The sequence below is a fragment of the Triplophysa dalaica genome, chromosome 3 (assembly GCF_015846415.1).
Source record: "Triplophysa dalaica isolate WHDGS20190420 chromosome 3, ASM1584641v1, whole genome shotgun sequence".
Taxonomy (NCBI): domain Eukaryota; kingdom Metazoa; phylum Chordata; class Actinopteri; order Cypriniformes; family Nemacheilidae; genus Triplophysa; species Triplophysa dalaica.
This window is the reverse complement of record NC_079544.1, coordinates 18,759,960-18,780,600: the sequence shown is the minus strand read 5'-3', so window position 1 is coordinate 18,780,600 and position 20,641 is coordinate 18,759,960. Positions and strand designations below refer to the sequence as shown.

At 36.3% G+C, this 20,641-nt stretch overlaps 1 protein-coding gene across 1 annotated transcript; it reads left to right on the top strand.

Annotated features, from left to right (window-relative positions):
• The first annotated feature begins 54 nt into the window (after positions 1 to 54).
• On the top strand, positions 55 to 15,747 carry slco5a1b (solute carrier organic anion transporter family member 5A1b). The gene is made up of 23 exons (XM_056744364.1): positions 55 to 322; positions 3,542 to 3,592; positions 4,089 to 4,202; positions 4,391 to 4,481; positions 5,199 to 5,310; positions 5,861 to 6,164; positions 6,276 to 6,620; positions 6,735 to 6,778; positions 7,963 to 8,288; positions 8,362 to 8,448; positions 8,619 to 8,698; positions 8,844 to 8,908; positions 9,465 to 9,677; positions 9,799 to 9,996; positions 10,389 to 10,536; positions 10,696 to 10,769; positions 11,141 to 11,218; positions 11,309 to 11,428; positions 12,603 to 12,769; positions 14,027 to 14,080; positions 14,243 to 14,307; positions 14,797 to 14,870; positions 14,952 to 15,747. Exons 1-23 carry the CDS (start codon positions 238 to 240, stop codon positions 15,021 to 15,023), a joined length of 2,967 nt encoding a protein of 988 aa, XP_056600342.1. The 5' UTR covers positions 55 to 237; the 3' UTR covers positions 15,024 to 15,747.
• Positions 15,748 to 20,641: the final 4,894 nt, after the last annotated feature.

Genomic DNA, 20,641 nt, shown 5'->3' with positions numbered 1-20,641 from the left:
ACGCTGTTCAGTGCTGAATCGAGATGCGGACTGCAGTGAGCGCTTGACGTCTCTTTCTCTCTCTCTCTCTCTCTCTCTCTCTCTCTCTCTCTCTCCTCCCGTTTGTCTCCCTCTCTCTCTCTCTCTCTCCGTCACGTCTTCATCGGTCCCCATCACCTCAAACCTTTTAGAGCGAACGGAATATTTAGCACATATCGCTGTAATGGATGAATAACGCTCTGTTGAGATGGACGCGTGATGGGAAGGATGGCATCGGTGCACCTGTTTCTCGCGCTCCTCGCGCTCCAGGCCAGTCTCGCCTCGGCGGCGGATCGAAAATTCGGTAAGTGCTTTTTTCTGGTACGTGTGCGCGCCCGTTTCCGTGTTAAAGGGCGAGATACGCTCGCCTTGCCATATTTTATTATTCTCTTTCACGAGCGCGCTGATAAGACCTCCTTATCTCTCTTCTGTATCGCGGTCGGTGGTTTAAAATGTGTTTCGACGGGAGTTCAAAGTGTTTTCATGGCAGAATGGAGTTTTATCAGGCGGATGCACGGTTGGAAATGCCTTCCCGGCGTCAAAACAGAGAGCTACAGTGACTATTTTGAATACGCTTTATTCTGACATACTATTTAATCCGGAAATGTCTCAGTACACACTGTGTATCTAACATTTGGATATAAATATTAAAAAGAAAAATCTCGTTGAGGTTAAAAGCTGTATCTGCTGCTCTTTCCATCATTACATAACTGCGTCTGAAGCTTGGAGACGTATGCCTAGAATACACTAAAAGACTAGGCATCATACACTTGCCGATTTAGTGCTGAAATACACTCCACGACTGGTGTCATACAGAGTTTCCGGAGGCAAATAACACGTCTGTTTCAACGAAACAAACACGGATGTGCAGAAGATGTGCAGTACTTATTGTAGCCTCGTAATTTACATTTACATTTGTTCTATTTATTTGAGGTTTTCGTGCTTTTTTTGGTCAAATCTGGCAACACGCGCGACTAACAGCTCGCATCCTGTGATTTCTCACACAGCACACACAGAGTGAAGTTGAAATGTTCACTGTGGATAATATCGGTATGTGTTGTAAAATCGCAAAATATCTAACAAGTTTTGATATTCTCCGACTGGAGTATGCAGATAAAAAAATCGAGTCTGTACCCATCATCAACTACACGACTTTCTGAGAAAAAGTCTGCAACGACTGTGCAAAATCGGCAGACATTCTGCGACAACACACGACTAACCCAGACTGGAAATCTGCATAAAAGCCGGGTTGTGTATTATTCTTTACCATATCTTGTTCAGAATATCAAATAACATTTTGTTCATTAGGGGCCTGCAGTCAGTGCTGAAGCGCAGGAAATGAAGCATTAGAGATACAGCTCGGCCCTGCTCTCAGCATGAGCCACAATAATAGTTTACAGGGGTCTGTGTGATTCATAAACACGACCTAGAAAAAAAGGTCATCCTGTCAGTCATTAGCAGCTGTAACCATAGCAACAGGTCGCAGCATGTCACATTCATATTGATTTGATTTGCCATAGACAGCATGAATGGCTTAAAATACACACCTTTGAATTCATCCTAATATACAGGATGGCATTAAAAGGAGATCGAACCTTGCAACAAACTACACATTTATAAAAACAAATTAATAAAAATGTTAGAAATCAAACTTTGGATGACATTTTTATCGTAAGGTCAACAAATGTGTTTGTTGCGTCAGATGGCGATGACATCTTTCAACAGCCAATAGTATCAAATTCAATACATATTAAGAAATATATTTTTGAGGTATAATAATATTTTGCACACATGATGTTTATCAGCTCCAAAACTATCACTGTAAAGCAGTTTGATGTCAGTTAATTTAGAGTGTTTACTGTTTATGGGTAATCTAATATATAGATTACGTAAACTAATGTATAGGGTCTTAACCAACACTGCCTACTAGAGTCAATTATACAAAAACAACTTCAACCGAGGCAATTTTCCAGTTATTGTCAGAAGTTTAGCTTCCAGCATAAAAACAGGCATTTTAATGTACAATGCACTGTACATTTATATTAAATATTACACAATGTTACCTTTAGCTTTAAGTCAGATTTATTTTTGCTAAACAGTGATTATTTGTCTATTCTATAGTTGGGTTAATAAACTAAACATAGTGGAGAAAGTCATCTAATATGTTTTATTTAAACTTAACTATTGACAGTAAAGAGATCAATGATGTATCTCTGGTTTATACTGTGGGAAAATAGTGATTATTGAACCCTCTATCCATCCAGTCGACCGTATTATCTGTCCATCCTTTCAGGGTTTCAACAATCATTTTAAATACTCAAGACTCACTGCTAATGTTATAAATGGTCAAAAACCTACATAAATACCTGAGATGCCGGCTTATGTGAAAGCTGACATCACACAGGAATCTCGCCTCTGTGTCTCATAATTTAACATGACGAGCATCGGTGGGATCTCTTGGGAGGATATCAGTCGAGAAATTATTGAGATGCTACGCACCACCTACCCCACACAGACCGCACTAGTGTGACTTTAATAAATCATCAGCGCTATGAAAAGCCAAACATTGACGTCAACACAATGACGTCTTTAGTGTGTTGTGTGTGGGAGCTTCCTGACTGCTTGCTGTGAATTCAGATTGTACAAAGAACTGATACACTGAGATCAGAATTGATGAAGTGATAAGGAATCAGGCTTGAAAAAGACCGGATGAAGCCATTTGCGGCTTGTGAATCAGACAGGAGCAGATGAGCTCCGAAAGTATAAACCCCCACACAGAAATATTCTGAGATTGAGAATTTGCTTTCTGAGACTCTTGTCGTGTGGGAGATCAAGCAGAATTTACTATGAATGATGTGTGTGAATTTCAAACACTCTTCAGTTGTTTCTGCGACTGAAGGTACTAAGTGGCATAAGAAAGGATGACCAATTTCAAAAACACACATGGTGCATGGAATAAAATTCGGACCTCTGTTTCGGCTGGTTTGTGGCGTGATTAAGAAAAAACAACGAATTCCAGCTGTTTGTGTCTGTTTGGACAAGGATATTGATGCACAGATAAAATGTAAATGTACTTTAAGAAACAATTAGAATTGATGTTTCTATCCCTATTTTGAAATTTTGATGCTCTTTGTAAAATGTTGCATTGTCAAACATTAGAAGAAGACTTTGTCCTAATTTAAAAAATCATACACAATTTAATACAATTACATAAATATGTCATCTTTTAAAATGTATATTTTCTGGGAAAACAGTGCAAAAATATTGATGACTCACACTGCCTTTATTTTCATTCAAATGCGCTCTAGAATGAGAACGCCTCTCACCTCTAAGACCACCATTTCTGTTTATAAGTAGCAAATAGAAAATTATGTAACACTAAAGACTATTGTCTTTTTTTATTGGCTAAACCCATTGGTACGTCATGCCCCAACTTCCTTTTTCAATAAAAAATGGAATAAACAAAACTACACTTACACTTTAAACCAGTTCATGGCTCATAAAAGTTTTCTTTTTCTTTCAGGCTGCCTGTTCGAGGAGGGTCTGTGTATGAACTATGAAGTCTGTCTTAATGGTAAGTCACACATACACACACTTAGTACCTACGCTTTCTCTCATGCATTATACCATTTGGTCAAGCCCTCAGTCTTATCTGAAATGCGTGTGTGTGTGTATACCGCTAGCAGTGTATAAGTACATGATGAATACAATGCATTTGAAGTCTCTGGGCGAGACAAAACAAACATGCACGCCCACACACATGCTGTGTTTTATGTCATTTTTTCATGTTGCTTAGTAACCGTATAAAAGCTCCCATCCACGGAGGTCAAGAGTTAAATGGGATTTTCAGGTGTGATGTGTTCACACACTGGGATGTAGAGTCAATAGGAGGATAATATGTATTAAATCATTCACATTTAGATGTAGGTAAGATGATATCAGCCAGTTGAAGGCTGGTCCTGTCTTTGTTGCCCCTAGCGACTACACTTGCATCTCAAATAAGCCGAGAAGCATAATGGATCTACAAATACACACCATGAGGAAGGTTGTTGATTTGCTTTTCTCTCTAGATGGCATGTTCGGCCGCTGTGAGGCTGCTCCACTAACAGACGTCTATACGTATGACATCACGCCAGCAACGGTACAGAGATACCGAACGCTGCTTCAAAGGCTGGCACACAGAGGTAGGTGCATTAGTGTTGCCGTAGCGACTGCACACATCAATGTCACAACTTGGCTATTCCCAGAGCTTCTCAGCATTCTGGGTCTGATCAAAACCTCAGCATGTGATGCCGTGTGTGTGTTTGTGTGACATTATACCCAGAGCTGATCTCGCATGTCAGGTTTTTTTTGTGCTTTGATTTTGTTGCAGGCTTGGCGTGGGAAGATGACATCACACAGCAGGTTTTATCTAATGAGTTCTCCAAACTACGCAAGATTTCACTTCCGTTAGCAGATATCAGGTAACAAACACGGACGCTTAATGGTTTATTTGACTGGTTATTCACTCATACCCATAAGAAAGCATCTTAATCTTTCTTCAAGCTGCAAATGAAAATAAACCATGAGCAAAATAAGGGGATCGCAGCCGAGGGATAACAAAAGCTAGACATCAACGTTAATAGCACTGTGAATATGGATATTTCTCTTAAACAAACGCTTCGATTCAGAAGACCTATGTTAAGACCACAGAGCCGTGTCGAGCAGTTCTTTGGTCAAAGGATGCACGTTTCAGGAGCTTCAAAAAGTAGACGCCCATTCACTACCATTCTACCGCTTGAAAGTAAAATGATAAGTGTTAAAATAACTTCGACTGCATTATTTTTCAAGAAGAAAGTCATATTCAGTCAGGATGCCATTAGTAAAACATGGGAAATTTTGCTTGACTGTGAAATATCCCTTAGTCATAAAAGGCTTATCATTGCATTTGTATTCTGAACTAATAAAACCTGTTCATAATATGCTTTCCTTTTCAGGGGATTCCTCTAGTGTACAAAAAAATACTAATGTAAGATAAATTGTCGAATAAAATTACACTTTGTGAGTGTGTTTCATGTCAAACAATAAGGTTTTCCTATGGGTATGAAATTTGGATAATAGTTCCCCCTAGCAATTACCCAAAATCCCCCTGCTGTCAAAGGACTCCCGCAGTCATGGATTATATGTTTATGTTCTAATAGGCCGCAGGCTTTTGGTACAGCTGCTGGAGACAGAAGAATGAAATCATCAGAGCTCAGACAAACCCTGAGATACCTGCAGCACCTGGGGCTGATACCAAAAACCTCACAAAAGGTGAGTGTGTGACCTATATGTGTGTATCGGGGGAAATCTTTTCAGATACACTTTGTGTATACCTTTTTAAACTTTTATCATGCACTGTCTTGTTAAAGTTGATTTTAAGTTGACTTTTTAATAGTCTTAAGTGGTCAAATATTTGTAAACCCACAGATAGACATGAATGGTGACCAATAGAAATTATATATGATTTTTTTATCCAGAGTAGGAAGGCTGTTAATGTTAATATGTAAAAAGTCCTATACATTTGCCACATGGTTAAATCCCACTTCCGGGCAACCAAGGTCATGTTTGATGATCATTCAATTCTCATACTGATAAAATATCTTTGCCCTTGAAGTGGGATTTAAGTTGTGGCAAATGTGAAAGTACTTTTTACATATTTACATTAACAGCATTCCTTTTCCGTGATTCAATTTTTTTCATATATCATTTCTATTGTTCACCTTTCATGTTTGTCTGTGGGTTTACAAATCGTTTTGCTGAGCAACTGTAGGACATTTCTTAGTGCTGATAATAGTTTTCAAACTGTGTTTATTATGTACAGGAGGCGGAGCTTCAGTACTTTCGCTCTGAACAACCACGCCCTAAAGCTGACTCCAGCCCTCCTGAGTTCACTCCAGAATTACCATATCAATCACAGTCTTACCCTGATCTCACCCGATACCAGAGCGAAGTGGTACAAAGTCTCCCAAAGGAAGATCGATCAGATCTACTCATGGCCGCTCTCCAAAAGTATCTGACCCAGAACAAACCATCTCAGCCCGTCCTGGGTGAGAGACCCAAAGTAGACCGATTTAAAGATGGATCCAAAAAGCCTCCTGCGAGTGATTCTCTCACAACTGTAGATGGTATGATATGTTTGCTTCCTTTTCCTATTAAAAGCACCCCCCTTTACAGTAATCGATGTGCTGAAGATGTCCAGTCCTCACCTGTGTAAACATGAATTCTGATGTTTACAGAATCATTCATCTGGAAAGTTTTGCAGAACGTGGGGAGGCACAGTGTGGATGTGAAGAGTCTGAAAGCATCAGATCTGGATAAGCTTGCCGTTCTTATAGCAAACGCTCTGCAGGTGGTGGAACAGCAGGCGGGACAGGGAGAGATGCCCAGAGACCTTGGGACACAGGAAAATCCTGAAGACCAGACAGAGGACCTAGAATATGAAGACCAGATAGAGCAACAGCATCCTGAGAGTGATGTAGTGGATCAGATCGCTGAAGACAGTGCTCAGAAACTGAATGAAGTTGAAGAGGAAAATGTATCTGTCACTCAAAAGACTCTCCAAACCATCCCAGCTGTGACAGGTAACATCAGTTTGTTCAACAAAATGTTGGTGTAACACTTAATCAATTTTGATTTTAGTAAAGACATTTCAGAGCAGCTTTGTGAACGTAAAATCCATAATGTTGCTCTTTTAGAGGGACAGACATTAGAAGAGGAAAAAAGAAACATGGATGACAAGGTAAAGATATATTTATTTTAGTTTTTACATGAGTTAAAGTGGGCGTAACACACAGGGTTTCTGCCAATATCATATTAATCTTGAGTACCTATAGAGTAGTATTGCATATTTCGTATCTTCGAAGGGTACTTAGTTTGATCACATTTATAAAAGATAGATACAGCGATTGTTTCTGAAAACATACGACGCGTGCAGGGGGGGTTGGGTAAGCTGAACCAAAGCATGTGCGCACACATTGTCACCAAAACACAGATATCAGTTTCACTCACAGCACGTGGTTCATGTCCGGCATCTTTTAGCGCTGGGACGGCTTCATATGTCAGTTTCTAACGATTTCCAAATCCATAATATATCCACAGTTTATATAACATTCATCACCCAAATGCACTGAACAAACAAACACCTGAAGTCCAAGAACGTATGCTCTCTCTCTCTCTCTCCTGCACTCAAGTGAAAGTGACGTCTGCGCATACTCCTTCTTCTGCTCTCATGTGGCTGTGCCGCATGCTTTTCTGGGAGAATTGTCCGATAAGGGACTAGGAAAGGTTTTTACATAATAGTTTTATATGTTCGAAAAAAACGTTCAGAAACCTGTGGGATCGCTTGGGGTGTGTATTGAGAACAGAAATACTACGTAATACGCCAAGTTGACCATGAAAAGCATAAGACAGCACGTCCAACATTGTGAAGAAGTCAGAATGCATAAAACACTGTTGCACCGCCGTTTTAAAGGTACAGTTCTCACCCAAAAAGGACAATTCTTTCATAATTTACGTCATTTTTGAACCAGTATGATTTTCTTTCTTCTACAAAACACAAGAGAGGATAATTTTAAAGAATGTTATTATCCGGCACCCATTGACTTTGACAATGATTTTGTGTCCATACAATAGAAGTGAATGGGTGCCGGCGCTGTTTGATTTCCAACTTTCTTCAAAATATCTTCTTTTGTGTTCTGCGGAAGAAAGAATGTATAACAGGTTTGAAATGGGGTTTAAATGATGAAAGAATCTTCTTTTTTGGGTGAATATCCCTTTAAAGTTGGTGAAAGATGATTATTGATTGATATTAGCGAGTTGAATTGAATAGTATCAAATTGAATTGAAAGGCTATATTGTCATTGTATAGCTCTGCTCTGTAAATACATTTTTTGACTTCATATTCTCGGATACCTCTTGTTTTAGCATGAAGTTGGACTCTTCGGAAAGTTGCTGGAATACCTGGATAAAACATCAAACTCAGAACCTGAGTTGGTTAATACGGGGAAGGGCATATCTGTGGAAACGGTGCATAGCCGAACGACGCATAGAGAAGTAGGAATGCAGAAAAAGGCAATTGAACAAATGGAGGAGGTAGAGGGCTGGGTACAGGCAGCTGCTATAGCGCCCTCTTCTGGTCTGAAGGAAGACCCTGCACCACGCCGCAAGAACATGAAAGTACAAGATCTTCAGCTAGATGTCCAAACCAAGACCAAGAGTGACATCTATGGATACATTATCACTGATACAGAGTAAGATATACCTACATGCACACTGTAAACACACACAACAATGTGTTTGACCACCTCTTTCTCTCTGAATCAGGAATCTTCCCACTGATAAGGGTTTGTATCTGATGGAGCTGGTGGCTCGTAAAGCGAAGATTCAAATGACAGATTTCTCAGATCTCTCGTGAGTCATTAAAGTGCCTGTAAATGCTGACTTTGAGACTCTCAGCAGAAGCATGTTCATTTACACAAAAGACAAGCCTCCATAAGTTTCAGATATTTTTTGTATAGGTTCATATATGTGTTTTGATCAGATTAAAACTGTGTATGTGCGTGTGTGTGTTTTGTATATAGTGTTGTTAGTCCGGCTGTGACATTTCAAGTCCGTCCAAATGCTCAGAACATCACCACAGCTGATGTTGCTAATGTAGCAGGTAAGAGTTTAATCAATACAACTATTCTAACAAATCCATACACACACACACATACATTATCATGCATTATTTACACAACTACATTTTTAATTCATTTTACTGTAATGAATGTTCTAATGTCTTCATTATTCTTCTCTATTTGCAGTCCATCAGAAAGATGAAGTTGAAAAAGAAGCAAAAATCAAGATTGTGGAGGCTGGAGTAACTGATGTAAAAATATATATGTCTAATATTGCCTCACTCTCTTTCTCTCCTTAAAGTGATAGTTCATCCAAAAATAACAATTCTGTCATCTTTCACTCACTATCTTGTCAATTCAAACCTGTACGATTTTTTTTCTCCCACAGAACACAAAATAAGATATTTTGAAGAATGTTGGTAACAGGTCACCATTCACTTTAATTAGTTTTGTGGCCAATTCTGTTCGGTTACCAACTTTCTTAAAAATATCTTATTTTGTGTTCTGCTGAAGAAAGAAAATCATAAAGGTTTGAAATGACACCAGGGTGAGTAAATATTGACAGAAATTTCATTTTCGGGTTAACTATTCCTTTCACTAAATCTAAGAAATAAATTAATTTGAATGAATGAAAACAAAAAATTTTGAGATTTTTATTTATTTTCAAATCGATAAAAAAAACATTTGCAAATTCATAAATTAAGTAAATGCATCAAATTAATAATTCAGAATTATTTTCTATCAAATAAATCTCTATCATTTTCGAATGTAACTCAAAAAAGCATTCAATCTTCTCTTTACCCCCAGAGGAGTAAACTGAATGAGATTCCCACTAAGTACAGTCGCTCAGAATCACTCAAGTTTCTGATTTTGACTGTCATTTCTCTCGTGTGTATCGCTGGAGTGTTGTTGGCATCGACCGTGATCTACTGTCTGCGTCACCGCTCTCATCACAAACTCAAAGAGAAGCTCACCAACCTCACTTCTGATCAAACAACTGATGCCACTGCTACTTACCAGGTACCAAAGAGTATATGTGTATAGAGTATGAAGAGTCCGTGTGTATGGGAATCGACAATGTGCATGTGCTTGCTGCAATTTCAAAAACTGAATTTTATGTTATTTAACCTTTTCTCTATAGGAACTGTGTAGGCAGCGAATGGCTGTAAAGCCTTCTGTAGAGAAGTCAGATCCTATTCACTCTTCTCGAATAAACAGTGTCTCATCTCAGTTGAGTGACGGGCCAATTCCCAGCCCATCTGCACGCACTAGCACCTCGTCCTGGAGCGAAGAGCCTGCCCACTCCAACATGGACATATCGACTGGACACATGATACTGGTAAATGCACATACAAAGCTTCACATATAAATCAATGTAAATATGCATTTTAAAATATAAATATGAAAATATAATGGTAGATGCCAGACAGGCAGTTTGCCATTTTAGTCAAGCAATTGACTATTTAAGTTATTTAAAGAAAATATAATGAAACAGTTCCATCACATGTTTGTAATAGATTTTAGAACATGCAAAAAATCTTTGCAAAACAAAATTTCCATTATTTATTTCGGTTTGCTAAGACCTAGTATATTAAGATTTTATTTTGGCTATGTTGTCAGTGTAGAAATAAATACTATTATTTTAACTTTTTTACTTGCAGGTAGGTTGTTTTATGTGTAAAAATGTTGATCCGTAACACAAAAATGTACGTTGTCTATGAACGCATGTAGGCATATATGGAGGACCACCTGAAAAATAAAAATCGTTTGGAGTCGGAATGGGAAGCTCTCTGTGCATATCAAGCCGAGCCGAATTTAACCACCATCGGTCAGAGAGACGTCAATGCCAAGAAAAACCGCACCAGCACAGTCATAGCCTGTGAGTAACAGAAATATGAACAAATACATTTGACAAATTGTACAATTATTTATGTAATGTGAAGGCTACTTGATGAATTTAAGTACAAAATGTATTGTATATCCATATTTGTCCTTGGTATTTTAGTTCTAGATTGTAAAACTGTGTGTGTTTATTTAGATGATCACTGCAGAATAACTCTAAAGGCAGAGAACAATCAAGGCAACTCGGACTACATCAACGCCAGTCCAATTGTGAGCAAAAACTACATTACCAAAAACTACTAATTAGCTGAAACTGGGTATTCCACACTGTACAAACTTCACACATCTGCACCAACTTAACAACACAGCAAAAACTGAACATACCAAACAGTGTAGTTGTATGTTTTGCAGAAGCAACTGCAGTAAAGAATTACCAAGAAACTTTAACCCATGTTGCTCCAGGTTACTGATGTGTCGAAAAGACCGTAAATTGCTTTGAATATGTGACATTGATTTACTGTCTGTGTACTTATTAACGCAAGTAATAGAGCTGACCCATTCTTCATTGGTGCTGTGCCTTTGAGGAAGACACACAGGGCTTGTTTGGGGTGTGTGTGATTGTGTTGTTTTCACTTTCTCAGATGGATCATGATCCTCGTAACCCAGCGTACATTGCCACTCAGGGTCCTCTGCCCTCCACTGTTGCAGACTTCTGGCAGGTAAAAGATGTTTTTGGAACTGTGTGTTTTGTTTTGCAGAAGATCAGGAAGAGTTTATGTGCGTGTAACTGTATGTGTGTGGTTTTGCAGATGGTCTGGGAGAGCGGGTGTGTGGTGATCGTCATGTTGACGCCTCTCACTGAGAACGGTGTCAAACAGTGTTACCACTACTGGCCTGATGAAGGCTCCAATCTCTACCACATTTACGAGGTACTTTACACACAAACATCCTCTTCTGAGACATGTACTGTTAGGGGTTAGTTGTTTTCTGTGTTAGTTTATTTGCACATCCTGGATATGGCTCAAAGTTGTTCACTTTTCTTTTTAATTCCGTAAAAAACGTTAAAATGTTTTTTTAGTTTTCCCCTGTAAAATGGCAGGTTGTTCCTGTTTTTTTTGTAAATTTAGGGTAGTTTTCTGTGATTTTCAAAAATAAACTGTCAAAAAAACCCATACAGCTGGGCTATCAGAAATAACCAATGTGAATAAGATTCTCATTTTGCTTGTAAAATTTATGTTTTTTGAACAATTTTAGAAATGAAATGAGAAATCTGTAAAAACAAAACAGTACATTTCTTTTACATTATACTTTGAATTTTATTTTATTTTATTGTAGCTTTGTTCATATTTTCAATTTGCTTTTATTTGTGTATTTTTTGTTTCCATAATTCACTCAATTTGTTATAAACCTTTGTCATTTTATTATTTATTTGTTTATTTTTATATTGTTATAATTATTTTACTGCCTCAACTTCCATTTATGTCAGTTTATTGCTGAGGCACGCTTTTAATGTTCATTTAGTTTTTCAAATGTTTAAAATAATATTTATTCTTTCATCATTTTCTCACCCTCATGTCATTCATTACATATTTTGAGAAATGTCTTAGTGGTTTACTTTCCATAAAGTGGAAGTCAGTTTGGCTCCAATGTTGTTCGGTTACCAAAGTTCTTCAAAATATTTTATTTTGTGTTCTGTAGAGGAAAGAAAGTCATACAAGTTATAAATGATACAAGAGTGAGTAAATGATATATGTTTGCAGGAACTTTCCCTTTACATTTACATTTACATTTAGTCATTTAGCAGACGCTTTTATCCAAAGCGACATACAAGTTGGGTAAACAATGCAAGCAATTGGGTCAAACATTAGGACAACAAAAAGCATAAGTGGAAAAAAAACATGTCTCACAAAGTCTACTTAAATTTAAGCTAAACTAAGCTAAGTTTAGTTTAAATAAGCATTTTTTTTGTTTTTGTTTTTGTTGTAGAAAAGATATAGAAATCAGAAATGATCGGTCAGGTGCTGGCGAAAAATATGTGATTTCAGCTGATTCCTAAATCTTCAGCCGACCTTTAAATCTTTTGTTGCATATGTGTTTGTGTAGGTTAATCTGGTTTCAGAACACGTGTGGTGCGAGGATTTCTTGGTTCGAAGCTTTTACCTGAAGAACATGCAGACTAATGAAACCCGTACAGTCACGCAGTTCCACTATCACACCTGGCTGACCGACCAAACACCGGAAACCAGTCAAACCCTGCTTGACTTCCGCAGGTACACCTACCCTAGAAAGCGTGTGTTGGCTGTGTGGTGTGTGAGCGTGTGTGTGTCCGCTCCTGAGCGGTTGCCAGTGTCATTTTTGTGGTCGTGCAGCTAGTTCACTGGCTCCAGTTGCATAGTCACAAAAGTGATCATTGACAACTGTGACTCTGCATCCAAGTGCACACTGGGATACCCCGGTACCTCCCCAACCATCATTCTCCAACCTTTCTGTTGGCTGAACTCTAACCTATGATCTCATCTCCCCCCCTCTTACCCACAATCCTCTGTGTACTGCTGCTCTGTCTCTCCTATGGATTCTGTTGTTCTCCAATCAGAATTGTTGGATTATGTTCCTGACCCGGCCCCTGTTAATGCTGCTCATAAAACCAGAGGCAGTGTTTATGAGTATAAATAAGCTAGCATGAATGAGTGTGTGTGTTGGGAGATGGACGGACGGGTTTTGGGTGTTACGTTGTGTCTACATTATGTTCACTATCCAAGGATCCCAACAAGATCGAATAATAAACATATATCATGCTTTTATAAAAATCAAAAAATTTGAAAAAGGTTTATGTGAAATTTAGATTTATGGCTGTCAGAAAATACTTAGTAATTTCTTAAAGGTCCAGTGTGTGATTTTTTTGGAGGATCTATTTACAACGCAATCTAATAGAGAACTATGTCTTCAGAGGTGTATTAAGACCCTACATGAAGCGTTATGTTTTTATTACCATAGAATGAGCTCTATATACTTAAACTGGGGGCAATTGCATGGACATCAGCATGTTGTTTCTACAGTAGCCCTAAACGCACAAACTGCTCTACAGAGAGTGTTTCGTAAATACATAATCTCATTTGGCAAAGAGAAAACGAGATGACATTTAGTCCTTTGTCAGCCGCTGTAGTGTTTTCGAAAAGGAAGGGTGGAGTGAGCTGTTGGTTGCTGTTTGCAACCTCACTGCTAGATGCCGCTAAATTTCATACACTGAACCCTTAATAATTAACTTGGTGTTAAACCAACAGAAATCTATAAAGAAAACATATGTATGTGTAAGTGTGAGTGTATTTGTATATACATTAATCCACAAAACAAATTTTGGTGATTTTGAAAAAATCCCAAATCTGTTTTTCTGGCATTTAAATGAAAGAGATTTGTGTTTATAAACTCATTTTTTCTGTTGACCTACATCTGAGGTCTAAGGGTCATACGTTTGTGTCTATGTATGTGTTTGTGCGTTTATGATTGTGTGTATGTCTTCTTTTCAACAGGAAAGTAAACAAATGCTACCGTGGAAGGTCCTGTCCTGTCATTGTTCATTGCAGGCAAGTAGAAAAACTGACACACACAAAAACACATACAATTTATGTTAAACTGTTCAAATATGATTATTTATGTCCAAGAACACACAGCACAAATTGTAATGTCTTTATTTGTTGATATTTCTTCCACCGTTTTATTATTGTTTTATCTCTCTTTTCCATCAGTGATGGTGCTGGGCGGACTGGGACGTATATTTTGATTGACATGGTGTTAAATAAAATGGCCAAAGGTAACGACAGAGAGAGCGCTGGGTTTAAGATATCATTTAGATAAATGCTGAAAGTGATTCTAGCCACTAAATTTAACCCTATTTCCAAAAGTCCACCTTCCAAGAATATGCATTATGCTGGTTTCACACCAAATGCGAGCAATCGTGTGCCACGTTCTTTATTATTCGCGGAAAACACTCTTTTTTTGCGTGAGAGACGTGAAATGAGAAATATTTTTAACCTTCCCGAAAGACGATATTTGTTTGTGTCAAACATGCCGCCCAATTCACGTCATTTTCACCAGCCGCCATGAGTTCGTGTCTCTGCGTGTCTTTGCATTGACTTTGTATGTCATTTACTAGAGGAAAACGCTTAATTCGTGTCTGGTGTGAACCCAATGTAAGAGACGCATGGTATCTTGTCAATGTGCATAATGTGCATGAACATCCTTTGATTTTAAGGTCAGATGTGCGGAATTTCAATTTGACCTGTGTGTGTGTATTTTACAGGTGCAAAGGAGATTGATATTGCTGCTACATTGGAGCACCTGAGAGACCAGAGACCTGGCATGGTCCAGACTAAGGTATGCACACATACATAAGCACATACAGACTGAAACGCGTTCTGTACATTCTAAAACACACTCTGTCTCTGTCTTACCCAGGAGCAGTTTGAGTTTGCACTGACCACAGTAGCCGAGGAAGTGAATGCTATTCTAAAAGTCCTGCCACAGTGAAACTTCCTTATTCCTTTCTTTGACCTGTTACCCTCTTCCCTCTCGCTCTTGTATAAACTCTGATCTAGTTCCTGAGAAAGATATATGTCTTATAGAAACTATTTTATCTGTAAAATGATTGGACTATTTACATTAGTATACTGTGTGTGTGTTTTAGTTTTGTGTCAATATGAAGGCACATTTCATTCTTGATTGTTTGATTTAAATTGGTCTTTCATCATTGCTTTCTATTGCATATAACACAGAAAATTCAAGTAAATACAGTTCTGTTCTAAATACAGTATGTATTGAGCGGACTTTAACTACTGTATATTAATCTGTATGTTATTTAAGATAGAACTGTGCTGTACAGGTTACATGTGCCAACTACAGTTGATCAAAGGATTCACTAACAGCATCTGATACAGTTTATTCATAACAACAACATGAGCCAATTTCTGCCTTTTCAAGCCAAGGAAAAGTTCATTTAATCATGATAGCAGATTTTTTCAGTTTTCAAATTTTACTATAAGACTAAACATCTTGCAACGTCCCATTTATAGTTGGTTTTAAAATGCAACCTGTGCGCATAAAGACTGTGTATGGATAGCAAATACTGTAGAAATGCATGCAAGATTTGTGCAGTTGTGCTTCATGAACTTACAGCAATCTCGTCCATAGGAAATGTAAAAAAAGCAGAATTGTTATTGTCTTAATCTGGTGAATTAAAAAATGCAATATCAGATCGAATGTACCTGCTATTATTGAGAGGGTTAGCAAGAGTAGATAATATTTGAATAATGGAAGACAAATGAGGACTGTATCCATAAGACCAATATTATACTCATTCAATCACAAGTCAAATTGACGGACTAATTGACGGATATATAGTATATTCTGCATGACTTTATGCTTCAGGGGACATGCCAATTTCTTAATAGAAGGAACTGTTGCCTGACTAACATAAATATTTAAACAAATAGCAGACTGTTCTTGAGCTTGCTGCATTTTCCTTAAAGTTTTTTAGGGAGTTATTCATTGCAAAATTATTTTATTCTATTAGTTGTGTTTTGACTACAAAAGTTATCAAGATTGAATATTATTAATTATGTTAACTGTTTGACTGATGTTTAGTCTGTGCAAATTTAACATTTACAGACCATCGGTATATACAAACTGAATATTTGGCCCCCTGTAGCTCAGTGGTAAGAGCATTGCTCATGGTTGTGGGTTCGATCCCAGGGGATTGCAAATACCTATGTATAATGTATAGGATAAAGCGATGTAAGTCGCTTTGGAAAAAAGCGTCTGCCAAATGCATAAATGTAAATGTAATATCCAAAGCTGTTTTTTATCCAGTGCTGATCCATAGCAAAATGTCATGTGTCTGTAAATTAGAACGTGAAGTCCTGAATGTTCTTTGAACACACATTCATATCCATTTTTAAGTAACTACATAAACACATAAACAAACCTAAACAAACCAACAATTTGTCTGGTTCAGAGACAATTCTCTTTGCACTGGATTTGTGATTCGCAAATGTCAAATGTTTCAGCATTAGACAAGGAGTATGTTTTAAAGAAAACTAATAAACTTAGTTCAGTCAGACTACAGTGGATGTGATTTTCATAGAAGTTGTTCTAAGAAGATCTGCTATTCTAGAGAGAACACTTTAACCACCTTGTTTTGTTTTTAAAATACTGTAACCCAGCAAACACGTTCGCCAGTGCGTCTTCATTTGGTCACCGTGGCAACTGTGTGACCACATTCTGAGGATGTCTTGGCAACGTTCCATTTCTCAGAATTGTGACTAAAGTTCCAGAAACGTCGTGGCCACAGTGTTGCTAACTTGGTGACTTTGTCGTTATATTAAGCGATTTTTCAGACCCCTAGCTACTCTCTGAATAAGCCTTGGTGACTTACCGAAACATTCTGCTTCACTTCTACTGGCCCAGGAGAGCGAGTTTTTTTGCATCCGCAGCACCGCCTCTCAGTCTACTCTACAGTCTGAGCACCGAGAAGCAGCTGAAGACCGTTTTGACGCGTGAATGAGATTCACAGTTCACATGTACAAACGAGTGTTTCCAAGAACGAATCACTTATTGACCTTGTTTGAGCATTAATGATTACGAAACGCGACGAAATGCCATGACTATTGACGTGTAAACATGAACACAGAGGGATTATAGCTGTTCAACCTAAATTATTTCTGGTGTTTAGTTTTAAGGGATCGAGTTCACTCACTATTACATTGTTTTTGTTGTCTGCCAACAGAAACACAAAAATAAGTCATTGAGAACCTATCTATTGTGTATTTGGGTGAAATGTTTTAAAACAATTGCACGTGACGTCATCTGGCGACATTTATGAGACGTTTCGGGCAGGCTTTAAGTTGGCCAAACATTCGCGCGTTCTCGCCAAATTCGTTTTACCTCACTACATGATATGATACTTTAGCTGTTTTTTAATATTCTTTCTTTACTTTATAGCCAACATATTATGGAAGCCCGTTTCCGCCAGGGTTGGGATTTTTATTTTTGAATTAGTATCTCATAATAATTACTTAAGTATCTCATAGTCATACTAAGTCATTATTATGACTTAATAAGTCGAAATTTCGAGTTATTATGAGAGACTAAGTCAATATTATGAGATAATAAGTCATTATTATGACTTAATAAGTCGAAATTTCGAGTTATTATGAGATACTACGTCATTATTATGAGATACTAAGTCATTATTATGACTTAATACGTCGAAATGTCGAGTTATTATGAGAGACTAAGTCAATATTATGAGATACTAAGTCATTATTATGACTTAATAAGTCGAAATTTCGAGTTATTATGAGATACTACGTCATTATTATGAGATACTAAGTCATTATTATGACTTAATAAGTCGAAATTTCGAGTTATTATGAGAGACTAAGTCAATATTATGAGATACTAAGTCATTAATATGACTTAATACGTCGAAATGTCGAGTTATTATGAGATACTACGTCATTATTATGAGATACTAAGTCATTATTATGACTTAATAAGTCGAAATTTCGAGTTATTATGAGAGACTAGTCATTATTATGAGATACTAAGTCATTATTATGACTTAATACGTCGAAATGTCGAGTTATTATGAGATACTAGTCATTATTATGAGATACTAAGTCATTATTATGACTTAATAAGTCGAAACTTCGAGTTATTATGAGATACTACGTCATTATTATGAGATACTAAGTCATTATTATGACTTAATAAGTCGAAACTTCGAGTTATTATGAGAGACTAAGTCAATATTATGAGATAATAAGTCATTATTATGACTTAATAAGTCGAAATTTCGAGTTATTATGAGATACTACGTCATTATTATGAGATACTAAGTCATTATTATGACTTAATAAGTCGAAACTTCGAGTTATTATGAGAGACTAAGTCAATATTATGAGATAATAAGTCATTATTATGACTTAATAAGTCGAAATTTCGAGTTATTATGAGATACTAAGTCAATATTATGAGATACTAAGTCATTAATATGACTTAATACGTCGAAATTTCGAGTTATTATGAGATACTACGTCATTATTATGAGATACTAAGTCATTATTATGACTTAATAAGTCGAAATTTCGAGTTATTATGAGATACTACGTCATTATTATGAGATACTAAGTCATTATTATGACTTAATAAGTCGAAACTTCGAGTTATTATGAGAGACTAAGTCAATATTATGAGATAATAAGTCATTATTATGACTTAATAAGTCGAAATTTTGAGTTATTATGAGATACTACGTCATTATTATGAGATACTAAGTCATTATTATGACTTAATAAGTCGAAATTTTGAGTTATTATGAGAGACTAAGTCAATATTATGAGATACTAAGTCATTATTATGACTTAATAAGTCGAAATTTCGAGTTATTATGAGATACTACGTCATTATTATGAGATACTAAGTCATTATTATGACTTAATAAGTCGAAATTTCGAGTTATTATGAGATACTACGTCATTATTATGAGATACTAAGTCATTATTATGACTTAATACGTCGAAATGTCGAGTTATTATGAGATACTAGTCATTATTATGAGATACTAAGTCATTATTATGACTTAATAAGTCGAAATTTCGAGTTATTATGAGATACTACGTCATTATTATGAGATACTAAGTCATTATTATGACTTAATAAGTCGAAACTTCGAGTTATTATGAGAGACTAAGTCAATATTATGAGATACTAAGTCATTATTATGACTTAATAAGTCGAAACTTCGAGTTATTATGAGATACTACGTCATTATTATGAGATACTAAGTCATTATTATGACTTAATAAGTCGAAACTTCGAGTTATTATGAGAGACTAAGTCAATATTATGAGATACTAAGTCATTATTATGACTTAATAAGTCGAAACTTCGAGTTATTATGAGATACTACGTCATTATTATGAGATACTAAGTCATTATTATGACTTAATAAGTCGAAATTTCGAGTTATTATGTGATACTACGTCATTATTATGAGATACTAAGTCATTATTATGAGATACTAAGTCAATATTATGAGAAACTAAGTCATTATTATGACTTACTAATTCTAAAAAAAATCCCAACCCTGGCGGAAACGGGCTTCCATATACATTAAAGATGTGAGAGTCAACACATATTTGTTGATTTGGCGAACGATGTTTGTGAGTGAAACAGATCGAAAGCTTGATTCTTGTATAAAAACAGACATCCCGCTAAACTTGGCAAGACAAGAAAATGTCAAGTTTAAAGATAATGTTTATTCATCTCTGTCAATAAATATCTGCCATGAATCCTCTATAGCGTATTGTGTTGAAGTCTTTTATGTCACTTCAGTAACGTATCTAACTAAAGTGTCTGAGGCTGTTGTAACGTTAGACTACATTGTTTTGTTAAGTTTTATTAATCGTTACTTTGTATAATACATATCTAATTAGAAAATCATTCAAATGATGCATACAATTGAATCTTTAATGCACATATTAGATCACAAATAAATGTTATCCTCCATGTGAGGGACGATGTGTTTAAATAAAATTATAAAAACGATTTCAACTGTTCAGTCGTTGAAACATAACATCATGAATTATGTAAACAAACACTTGCTGTTCAGTATGGTCACTATATAGGGAGTATGTTTAAAGTAGGCTGTTTATAGCATAGTTAATATAAAAGGTAAATAAAGATAAGAACGTTGATGTTAAATACAATACAATCCATTAGTAAATTAATAAAAGCTACAAGGTAATCTAATCAAATAAAGTTAACATTGCCAAAGCATTAAACATATCACTTTAACAAAAAGACATACAATAAGTACAAACATTAAAGTGAAATTTAAATGCTAAGTAAAGTATAAATATAGAATGGATTTTAAAGTAAAGAATATGAATAAACAAATTTACTAAAATATAAATAATCTAAAATTAAAATTTCAAGCAGATTTGGGTGGTCTCTCTCTACTTTATTGGTGTAATTATTCTATGTAAACTATTGTCAAAATAGATTATTAAATGTATTAGAACATTCATTTATAATATGATTCATTTTGAAGTATATGCAGACGTTCTACAGTTGGAGACTTTTAT

Coding starts and splice junctions, on each gene's coding strand:
- slco5a1b (XM_056744364.1), top strand. CDS start 238: ATGGGAAGGATGGCATCGGTGCACCTGTTTCTCGCGCTCCTCGCGCTC. Junction 8,909..9,464: donor TGGAGGCTGGAGTAACTGAT/GTAAAAATATAT, acceptor CTTTACCCCCAG/AGGAGTAAACTGAATGAGAT. Junction 10,770..11,140: donor ACATCAACGCCAGTCCAATT/GTGAGCAAAAAC, acceptor TCACTTTCTCAG/ATGGATCATGATCCTCGTAA.